Source organism: Notolepis coatsorum, assembly GCF_963971535.1.
Source record: "Notolepis coatsorum genome assembly, chromosome: 14".
NCBI classification, from domain to species: domain Eukaryota; kingdom Metazoa; phylum Chordata; class Actinopteri; order Aulopiformes; family Paralepididae; genus Notolepis; species Notolepis coatsorum.
In genome coordinates, this window is record NC_140178.1 from 23,481,273 (window position 1) to 23,492,760 (window position 11,488).

The 11,488-nt window shown below is 42.1% G+C and overlaps 1 protein-coding gene across 2 annotated transcripts in view; it reads left to right on the top strand.

Annotated features, from left to right (window-relative positions):
• The window catches only part of LOC311240062 (junction plakoglobin-like), a 397,693-nt gene extending 391,690 nt beyond the window's left edge, over window positions 1-6,003 (top strand). For both annotated transcript variants that reach the window (XM_084328573.1, XM_084328574.1), the window contains exons 16-17: window positions 4,567-4,706; window positions 5,543-6,003. In XM_084328573.1, the coding sequence (XP_084184699.1) occupies window positions 4,567-4,703 (137 nt within the window). In that variant the 3' untranslated portion in view covers window positions 4,704-4,706; window positions 5,543-6,003. The remainder of the gene's footprint in view (window positions 1-4,566; window positions 4,707-5,542) is intronic.
• The last annotated feature ends 5,485 nt before the right edge of the window (window positions 6,004-11,488 follow it).

The window sequence follows — 11,488 nt, forward strand, 5'->3', positions numbered from 1 at the left end:
GTCAAATACTGAGGGTGCGTGGACTTTTTGTCTAACCATGCTTTTTTTTAGCTACTGTTTATACTGTATATAGTCCTGTATATTGTGTACATCGTGTCCCATATGTTACTTTATGTTTATAGTGTCCTATATGTTACTTTATCTTTTTTATATACACCATGGGAAGGGGGAAACACAATTTCATTTCTCTGTATGTCTTGCACTGTTGCACATTACGAGAAGCGACAATAAAGCTGACTTTGACTTAGACTTTTCTCCTATGAAGGCCATCAAAACAAGGGCACATTCTTCCACGGCCAATGATGAGTGTCTCAGGATTGCCCTTACTACTAGTACTTATGAGCCAAACTGTGTTGAGATAGCAAAATCAAGGTGTAAGTCTGTTATGTATGTAGTTCTATAGTAGATAATCATCTGATTGAGGCATGTAATGTTATCTTACTGTAAATACAGTGAATGTTCTGATTGAGGCATATAATGCTATCTTACTGAAAATACTGTGAATCATCTGATTGAGGCACGTAATGCTATCTTACTGTAAATACTGTGAATAATCTGATTGAGGCACGTAATGCTATCTTACTGTAAATACAGTGAATGTTCTATTGAGGCACGTAATGTTATCTTACTGTAAATACAGTGAATGTTCTGATTGAGGCATGTAATGCTATCTTACTGTAAATACAGTGAATGTTCTGATTGAGGCATGTAATGCTATCTTACTGTAAATACAGTGAATGTTCTCTTGAGGCACGTAATGCTATCTTACTGAAAATGCAAAAACTAAACAAATATGTTCTATGATGATTCAACGGGCCTGTTGTTATTGTTTGTTGTTATTGTTGTTTTTATTGTCAGTCTGAATGTTTTACTGTTTTCATTTTTCACAAATATGGATATCCAGTATCTCCAACATCCGGTCTCTCCTCTCTGTTTGGACACAAGTCTTGCAGTAAATGTGCTCATGAGAACTGAACTGATGAAGGTTTGCATTTGTGAGACCTGTGAGCATTTAGTGCCCTCTAGTGCTGGAACACAGTATCTCCAATCACACCTCATGTCCTCTAAGGCGCCTGGGGGCGGTCTGGTCCTGGGAGTCTGGGCCTCAGGTCCTCTAAGCCTGGGGGCGGTCTGGTCCTGGGAGTCTGGGCCTCAGGTCCTCTAAGCCTGGGGGCGGTCTGGTCCTGGGAGTCTGGGCCTCAGGTCCTCTAAGCCTGGGGATGGTCTGGTCCTGGGAGTCTGGGGTTTATGTCCTCTTAGCCTTGGAATGGTCTGGTGCTCATGTCCTCTAAGCCTGGGGGCGGTCTGGTCCTGGGAATCTGGTGCTCATGTCCTCTAAGCCTGGGGATGGTCTGGTCCTGGTAGTCTGGGGTTTATGTCCTCTAAGCCTGGGGATGGTCTGGTCCTGGGAGTCTGGGGGTTATGTCCTCTTAGCCTTGGAATGGTCTGGTGCTCATGTCCTCTAAGCCTGGGGATGGTCTTTTCATGTGATAACCCACCTCCCATCCTGGTTAAAAACCTGTCAGGGAACACGTCAGAATCCAAACAGCATCAGTGCTACATCTGCTTCAATACTATCTTTCTCTTTTTCTTTCTCTCTCTCTCTCTACCTCTCTCTTTCTCTCTATCTACCTCTCTTTCTCTCTCTACCTCTCTATTTCTCTCTTTCTCTCTCTACCTCTCTATTTCTCTCTCTACCTCTACATATATCTCTACATCTCTCTCTTTCTCTCTCTCTTTCTCTCTCTACCTCTCTATTTCTCTCTCTACCTCTACATATATCTCTACACCTCTCTCTTTCTCTCTCTCTCTCTTTCTCTCTCTACCTCTCTCTTTCTCTCTCTCTACCTATCTCTCTCTACCTCTACCCTCTCTCTCCCTACCTCTCTCTTTCTCTCTCTCTACCTCTATTTCTCTCTCTTTCTCTCTCTACCTCTCTCTCTCCCTACCTCTCTCTACCTCTACCTCTCTCTCCCTACCTCTCTCTTTCTCTCTCTCTCTACCTCTCTCTTTCTCTCTCTCTACCTATCTCTCTCTACCTCTACCTCTCTCCCCCTACCTCTCTCTTTCTCTCTCTCTCTCTTTCTCTCTCTCTGCCTCTATTTCTCTCTCTCTCTCTTTCTCTCTCTCTACCTCTCTCTTTCTCTCTCTACCTATCTCTCTCTACCTCTACCTCTCTCTCTCTCTCTACCTCTCTCTTTCTCTCTCTACCTATCTCTCTCTACCTCTACCTCTCTCTCTCTCTACCTCTCTCTCTCTCTCTCTCTCTCTCTCTCTCTCTCTCTCTCTCTCTCTCTCTCTCTCTCTCCCAGAGCATTGCTTCATTTGGGCCAAGTCGATTACATTACCAGCAGGGGTCTACCTGCTTGATTGACTGTGTGCATGCGCACCCATGTGTACCTGCTGTCATACCCTGGGGAAAACGAGCAAGAAGTGACGAGAGGAAGAGAGGGATGAGGTAAAGGTATAGAGAGAGAGAGGCAGACACAGAGAGAGAGAGAGGCAGATGGATAGAGAGAAAGAGAGAGGCAGTCAGAGAGACAGATGGATATAGAGAGGGAGGTAGACAGAGAGACATTCAGAGAGAGAGAGAGAGAGAGAGAGAGAGAGAGAGAGAGAGAGAGAGAGAGAGAGAGAGAGAGAGAGAGAGAGAGAGGCCCAGGGGTGATGGGGCTTTATTTTTGGAGTTATTAGACAGAGAGGAATGGAGTGTTTAGAGAGGATAAAAGGAGAGAGAAGGGGATGGAGAGAGAGGCCTGAGGGTAATGGAGAAAGAAGCGAGGCAGACACAAAGAGACAGAGAGAGCGGGGGCAGCTTTTGTGTTGTTAATATCTTGCTATTGAAAGCAGGATAATGCTGCTCAAGGACTATTTAGGGCAGTGGTTCTCAAACTACGGGTCGCGACAAGTATTATAAAAAGAAAATAATAATATTATTATATATTTTTTTATCTACTTTTTCTCCTCCTTTTTTCTATATTTTTCTCCCATCCCAATTTAGTCGTTATGCCAATTCCCCCCTCCCCTTCCTGGTCGTTGCATGCATTTGCCCCCCACTTGGCGGTCTATGGAGGGTTGAAGACTATCTCACATGTCTCCTCGGATACATGCAGAGTCAGCCAGCGCTCTTCTTTTCACCTGACATCAAGGACTCTCACTGGGGGAGCGTAACGTGTGGGGAGGCTCACACTACTTCCCCCAGTTCCCTCCCTCGCTGAGCAGGCGCCCCGACCGACCTGTAGGAGTCGCTGTTTATAACGACCAGGATACACACCCCACCGGCTTCCCACCCGCTGACACTGCCAATTGGTTAGTATGGACGACCGACCAAGCCGGAGGTACCGCTGACAGCTGGATTTGATACCAGTGTCTCTGCGGTGGTAGGCAGGCGCTTAGTCCGCTGCGCTACCCAGCCACCCCATAATATATATTTTTTTAATATATATTTTTTTTATGTTCTGGCAACATATCTTGGCTAAATATGCCTCGTTTTATAAATGTGTATTGATAACATAGTGCTGTCTTGGCTAAATATGCCTCGTTTTATAAATGTGTATTGATAACATAGTGCTGTAATAAAATGTTCTAATAAAAAAGCATGATCAAGCTTTTATTTTGATATTCCTTAATTCCAGGTTGAAATTACGTGTGGGGTCGCCAAAAAAATCTTAAATATAATGGGGTTGTCGTGGTATAAAAAAGTTTGAGAACCCCTGATTTAGTGGGATGCGGAGAAAGAGTTTCTACTTTTAAATGTACTTAAGTACTAAAAAGTAAAAGTAAAAACTTTGTTCCTGACTGTCTATTCTTCTGATAGCAGGTGTTTAATCAAAGATCCCCGCTTTCTAGTCTTGCACAAGGACCAATCAGCATGGGTATGGGCGGGTTAATTTTCCATTGATGGGGATTTGATTGGCTGTTTTTAAATAAAGTGCGGCCGCAGGATTAATAGCGTTAACGTTATTTCGGCCAGAGAAACAAATATACGAATTAAAATTGTTGGACCTGCAAGGTTTGTACTTTGTACTTTGTAGGTCTGCATTTTAAATGTAAGGAGTAAAAAGTATGTATTTTGACTCCTACCGGCGTCACCCAACCGACCTGTAGGAGTAGCTGTCCACAACAACATCCAATCCCCACCCACGGCTTTCCCACCCTCTAACACTGCCAATTGTGTTAGTATGACAGCCGGCCAAGCCGGTAGCAACGCAGAGAGCTGGGCTCGATACCAGCATATCCTGCATTAGTGGCGAGCGCCTTGCCCACTGCGCCACTCAGCCGCCTACAAACCTAATAATACTTGAGTAAAGTACAAATCCCCCAAAACAGTACTTAAGTATTGTAACGAAGCACAATTACTCAAGTACTTTACACCCCTGGTCAAGTGCTTGTACTTTGAGTCCAGAATACTTATTTAGAACGAGTGAGTAGCACAGACACCAGTTAGGTTATGGTGTGTGTGTACGTGGTCTCCATCCATCCATCCATTAATTCCTCCATCCATGTAACCCGTCTTTCTCTCTCTCTCACTCTCTCTCTCACTCTCTCTCTCCCCCCCTTTTTTAGAGTTAGATGGGGTGTACCCAGCCTATGGCTATGCTGACCTCCCCCTGGACACCCTACCATTGGACTCTGACCTACATGACCCCTACATGCCAGAGATGGCTTACGACCCAAGACAGGTCTACCCTGAACCCCTCTAACAGGTACCTCTAACCTGAGACAGGTCTACCCTGAACCCCTCTAACAGGTACCTCTGACCTGAGACAGGTCTACCCTGAACCCCTCTAACCGGTACCTCTGAGCTGAGGCAGGTCTACCCTGAACCCCTCTAACAGGTACCTCTAACCTGAGAGAGGTCTACCCTGAACCCCTCTAACAGGTACCTCTGACCTGAGACAGGTCTACCCTGAACCCCTCTAACCGGTACCTCTGAGCTGAGGCAGGTCTACCCTGAACCCCTCTAGCAGGTACCTCTAACCTGAGAGAGGTCTACCCTGAACCCCTCTAGCAGGTACCTCTGAGCTGAGACAGGTCTACCCTGAACCCCTCTAACAGGTACCTCTAACAGGTCTACCCTGAACCCCCTGGACCTCTTTTCTCCTACTCTGCTCTATAGCACCAGTTTAATCAACTGGTGGAAAAAGGAAACTCCACTGGATACCTTTACTGTAACTTTGTGCTTTAAGACATATTGGCCTCATCTCAAGCTCCGCCCCCTCTCTGAGCTTGACCAAGGAAAGCAAATCGTGTGATTGGAGGGTCAAGAAAAGAGGAGTAAGGAGAAGAGTTTGAGATTGTTTAATTGCCTCTGTGAGGACTTTGAAGTTCTTCTAATCGAATCTAATATCATTTGAACTAATCTAAACTAGTCTAATATAATCCAAACGAATCAAATCCAATCTAATATAATCTGAACTAATCTAATCTAATGTAAATTCATCTAATCAGAACTAATCTAATATAATCTGAATAAATCTAATCTAATCTAATGTAAAGTAATCTAATCTGTGTGTTTGATTCTTTATTTTTTTCCTTGCAGGAGAAAGTGAGAAGAAAAGCAGATGTATGAAGAATAAATAGAAGAGAGAGAGAGCAAGAGCGAGAGAGAGAGAGAGAGAGAGAGAGAGAGAGAGAGAGAGAGAGAGAGAGAGAGAGAGAGAGAGAGAAATATAAAGAACGGAAAGGAAACGAGAAGAGATGTTTTATCACAGAGGGAGTCGCCCCCTAATCCTGGGAAAAAGAAGAGATGTTTTATCACAGAGGGAGTCGCCCCCTAATCCCAGGAAAAAGAAGAGATGTTTTATCACAGAGGGAGTCGCCCCCTAATCCCAGGAAAAAGAAGAGATGTTTATCACAGAGGGAGTCACCCCATAATCCCAGGGAAAATGGGGTGGAATCCCATTTGGCAATCAAGAACTGTTACTAAAAACAACATAGTTTAAACAAAAAAAATTTATTCGTTGCTGTAAATGAAAAATATTACTTTGATATAATGTTTTACTGTCGGGTTGAGTTGTGTGTGTATGGGGGGGGGGGGGTTGTGTGTATGTGTGTGTGAGGGGTGTGGGGGTCCGAGCTTGAACTTTGGCTAATGATATACAGGCAACTTTTGAAGGCAATGACGACCAGTCTTGCTTTCATCAGTTATGGGAAACAACAATGGAAAATGTACAATATTCAAGATGTCCTCCTCCAAGTCTGACATCATTCTCTTGGGTCTCTTGGCTCGGATCACACAGAGTAAATTCCCAGTGCTCTGGTTGTTGATGTAAGCAACAAATAAAAGAAAACATTCATTAACTGAGAAGAGATGGTTCCCATCTTTCATTACAACACATTATGTTGTCCTGGTCTGTCCCTCAAGCTCAACTCACTACTAGGAAATAGAATAATGTGAGGAAATATAACACTTGATTCGAACATATTATTTGGTCCAACTAACAGTAGCTAACGTTAAAGGGATAATTTTTAGGATGGAATTTGGGCCTTGACAATTTTCTATGAGCATTTTGGGCCTTGAGCATTTCCTATGTTTGATTCATGCTGTAACGAGGCGTCACAGGCGTGACTATAGTTCCCAACACGCCACGTTGCTCTGAAGCGTAGGTAAAGCTTGAGGCCCATGGTTTTCTGTTGTAGTTGGTTAAATACTTTTGCCTGCATGTTATGGTGTGGATTAACACCATTGTTTTGTTTCGTGACCCTGTTTGCTGCCTGTCTGAAGCTTCCCAGTTCACTCAGAACTAGGACAGAACTCTCACCACGGGACTCGCTGAGTAAGGTAATAATGTCATTGCATCAACTATACTAGTAGCAAGTATTTCATACCGCTTAATGTCCAAAACGATCCCTTTTATGCATATCTTTGATAACATTAGCTGGTGTTAGCTCTAATGTTTGATAACTAATGTCAACAGCAGCACTATGTTTTGTGAGACACACTGTGCTCTGGGGGCAGTGATCTATACCTGAATGCGTTCAATGAACGATCGTTCATGAACTCGTTCATATTTTGGGGCGAACGTGAACTGAACGTACTGTATTTGCGCTAGATGAACGTAATTGTGAACGTGTTCATTCTCTGCGCTCTATCACAGTATAACTTCATTCAAAAGTGTGCCCGATTTGGGACAGGCGCACACACACACACACACACACACACACACACACCGAAAGGTATCGGTGTGTGCGTGTTGTGCGCGGAGAGAGAGACTTGTCACGCGCGGCGCGGGCCGCCCCTTCAAGGCAATGGTAGGGGAAACACTGATAAATAATCACTGTGATGGAAATGCCAGTATTCTGATTGCTGTTTGTGGTTCTATATGGGTTGTGGCAATCATTTTGACAAATAATAGCTCTGCAGCAACGTATTGAAAAAAGAACAAATTTTTTTAAACCATGAACTTTAGTTCAAATCTTTAAATTATGAACTATGAACTATGAACTGAACTAGTTCATTTTAAAATGTGTGAACTGTGAACTGAACTAGTTCATGTAGAAAGTGAACTTTCCAAACACTGTCTGGGGGTATAGGCTACAGGATGACCAGCCCTCCTTAGCACCGCTGCCCATTAGATTAAAACCAAACACAAACCTGGAACAAAACCATCTTGAATAGTTGATGATGATGATGATGATGATGATGAATAGTTTATTTTCGGTCTTTGTTTACAGATAAATCAAAAACACACATGTGTGGACTTTCAAAAGGAAAAGAAAAAAAGAAAAAATCACAAATGTACATATTCAAAGTAAGCTCACACACAAAATCCAAACTCAATGACTTTTTGCCTATATCCTTTACAATTCTTAAAAACTAAATATACTTTAATATAAGAAAGAAAAACTTAAAATAGTTGCTAGTGGTTGTAATAGAAGAGTTTCAATTCCAAAATTTGATATGAGATATCGGACGTTTGAAAACAAAAGAAGATAGCCACCCTGACGGTTAAACTCATCAGGGAATTATCTGCTAGCCATCGCAAGGCTTTTGCTTAATGCTGCACCGGGTAGTATTGAGAAGAAATTACGATCTTACAATAACTAGTCAACGTAAAGTAAACATCTTTGAAAATGGTCTCACAATCCAAAGGTTATTGGTTTGAATCCAGGCAGGTACCATTACTTTCATGACTTTTCTTACCATGTTGCCGTCTTTGTCTTCTGGATTTGGCTATTCAAAATAGTAGGCTATTTCCCAGATTGCAGTCTCACTAGTTCAAAGTCAATGTCACCCAACCACAGCTCAGGTCTCTCTCTCTCTCTTTCTCTCTCTCTCTCGCTTTCTCTCTCTTTCTCTCTCTCATGTCAGTCAGACGGAAAAGCAATTATTTTATCCAGATTATTTGATTCGTTGCCACTTCCATTAAATGTATTAATCTAGCTACTTCGTAGGGGAGACAGATAAATGACAGACAACGGAATATAGCAAGGACGATCATTAAATTAAATTAAATACAAAATAATGTTTGGGAATTTAACTTGCGTCGCGGGGAAAACATTAATTATATGTCTAGACTGCTTGTAATTGAGATAAAGTTAACATCTGTTAAGTATTTTTACAGGAATTGTTAGGGCTTTATTGTTTTAAAATCCCAATAATGTTGTGGTTCCACCAGACAACATTGGGTAACCAAAACACAAACATCAGACAAGGGTTAAAGGTGAACACCACACAAGGGTTAAAGGTGAACACCACACAGGGGTTAAAGGTGAACACCACACAAGAGTTAAAGGTGAACACCACACAAGGGTTAAAGGTGAACACCACACAGGGGTTAAAGGTGAACACCACACAAGAGTTAAAGGTGAACACCACACAAGGGTTAAAGGAGAACACCACACAAGGGTTAAAGGAGAACACCACACAAGGGTTAAAGGAGAACACCACACAAGGGTTAAAGGAGAACACCACACAAGGGTTAAAGGAGAACACACAAGAGTTAAAGGAGAACACCACACAAGGGTTAAAGGAGAACACACAAGAGTTAAAGGAGAACACCAGACAAGGTTTAAAGGAGAACACCACACAAGGGTTAAAGGAGAACACCACACAAGGGTTAAAGGACGGTAGGGTATTGGCATTGCGGATGTGGCTGTTTCACTGTTCTTTAATTATCACTGTGATGAGTGAACATCGCTATATAAATCGAATGTATTATTATATTATTATTATTATTATTAATAATAATAATTAAGTATAGCAGTCCACAGTTGGTTGTACTCTATAGCGCCACCATCAGAACATGTGGCTATTTTGGCCAGATCTCAGGCATAATTTCACCCACAGTTACAGGAGTTGCATGGCAATACTACTTACATCAAGCTTAGATGACCGTTTGCAGAATATCTGACGCAGTAATCAAATATTGTGTTCTATGAGGCCAGTGTTTGGGCTTAGAGGGAGACAGAGTAGGATGTGGTGGGATTTGATCCCTGGCCAGCAACTCGTTCCTGACCGGGGGTCTTAACAATGGCGCCATCTGCTGGCAAAGTTGGGTTTTCACGCGTTGATAAGAAGCTCTCAACCACAGCTGTGTTTATTAAAAGGTCCTGCTTTGTGAAAATCCACTAATAAACGCATATTTGGTGATTTTAAAGGTGTTTTCCGGTCCATATATCATACAATAAGTCAATATAATAATTATCACAACACTTCTCCAACCCAACCCAAGGCCTGATGCTCAGTTTTATTCTATTCTTCCAAGTATGCTGTTGATAAAATATTCTGTTGATGCAGAATATCCCAGATGCATTATCTAAGTAAGTAACGGATGCTTGTTAGTGGTTGTTGTTGTCCTTGTTTCACTTTACTTGACTTTGATTTCTAGAGTCTTTGTTTGCTAATTGTTTCCCTTTTGTTTCCATTAGACTTCAAGTCATCTGTGGCAGAGAAATGTGAACTGGAATCAAAAGAAAAAATAAACCGCTTTCATCTCTAATCATTCATGCTTTAACTGGTGTGCCGATGCAGAGGCACTTTTAAACAACCAGCTACCTTAAGACATCCTTTACACTAGCAGCTATTACACACTTTACACTAGCAGCTACCTTAAGACATCCTTTACACTAGCAGCTACCTTAACACACTTTACACTAGCAGCTACCTTAAGACACACTTTACACTAGCAGCTACCTTAAGACATCCTTTACACTAGCAGCTACCTTAAGACACACTTTACACTAGCAGCTACCTTAATACACACTTTACACTAGCAGCTACCTTAAGACACACTTTACACTAGCAGCTACCTTAAGACACACTTTACACTAGCAGCTAAGACTGTAGTGTGGTAGTGAAAGGTTAACCTTCTGTAGTGTGGTAGTGAAAGGTTAACCTTCTGTAGTGTGGTAGTGAAAGGTTAACCTTCTGTAGTGTGGTAGTGAAAGGTTAACCTTCTGTAGTGTGGTAGTGAAAGACACCCTTTACACTAGCAGTCTTTAAATTTGGAGCTAATGAAGATCCTAATAAAACAAACTATAACTAATGGACATTACATCCCCTAGCTTCCCCCTCCTGTTAAGTGCCTTGGGTCTCCTGAAAGGCACTATATAAATCTAAGATATTATTATTATTATTATTATTATTATTATTATTATTATTATATTATTATTATTATTATTATTATTATTATTATTATTATTATTATTATTATTATTATTATTATTATTATTATTATTATACTGATTCATGATTCATCTTTGACGGTAAAATACAGGTAAAAGACGAAGGTAATAAACAGCATATAAATCAATATTCTCGCCTTCCTAATGGACTGCATTTTATATAGTGCTTCTATCCAAAACGCTGTATGCCTCATTTTCACCCATTCACTCACACTTTCACACCCCCGACGGCGGAGGGCAGAGGCAACCATGCAAGGTGCCAACCTGCTCGTCTGGATTAGTTGGGGATTAAGTGTCTTGCTCAAGGACACTTCAACGCTGCCGGGAGGAGCCGGAATCAAACCAGGAACCTTCTGATTACCAGATGACCGCTCTACCCCCCCCCCCCCCCCCCCCCCCTTCCTAAGACATGTGTGTTTCTATGTATGTACTGTGTGTCTGGGACAGGGTCGCTGAGGGGCAAATCCCCCCCAAACTCCAAACCCAGGGTATAGGGCTCAGTGAAGGTGTAGTGGAAGGTGTGTAGGAGGGTCAGTGTGTCAGAGGAGACTCTGTAGGAGGACTGAGTGCCAGCAGGACAGTTTAGACTGAGACACTCCTGTTAACTTGTGTCTGAGCAGAAGAAGAGACCTATCCTAACATGTTGGGAGTCGGAGGCAGAGATGAATGTGTTCTTCTAATTATGCCTAGCAGAGTAAATGTCATGTATGATAGACATGCACAATAATACCATTACACTATATATATATTATATTTATAACTTTTGGATACATTGCATATATCCCTGTTCACATACCTGTATATATTATATCTGTATATATCCCATACCTACTCTTAACTAATTCAGCGCTAGGGGTCG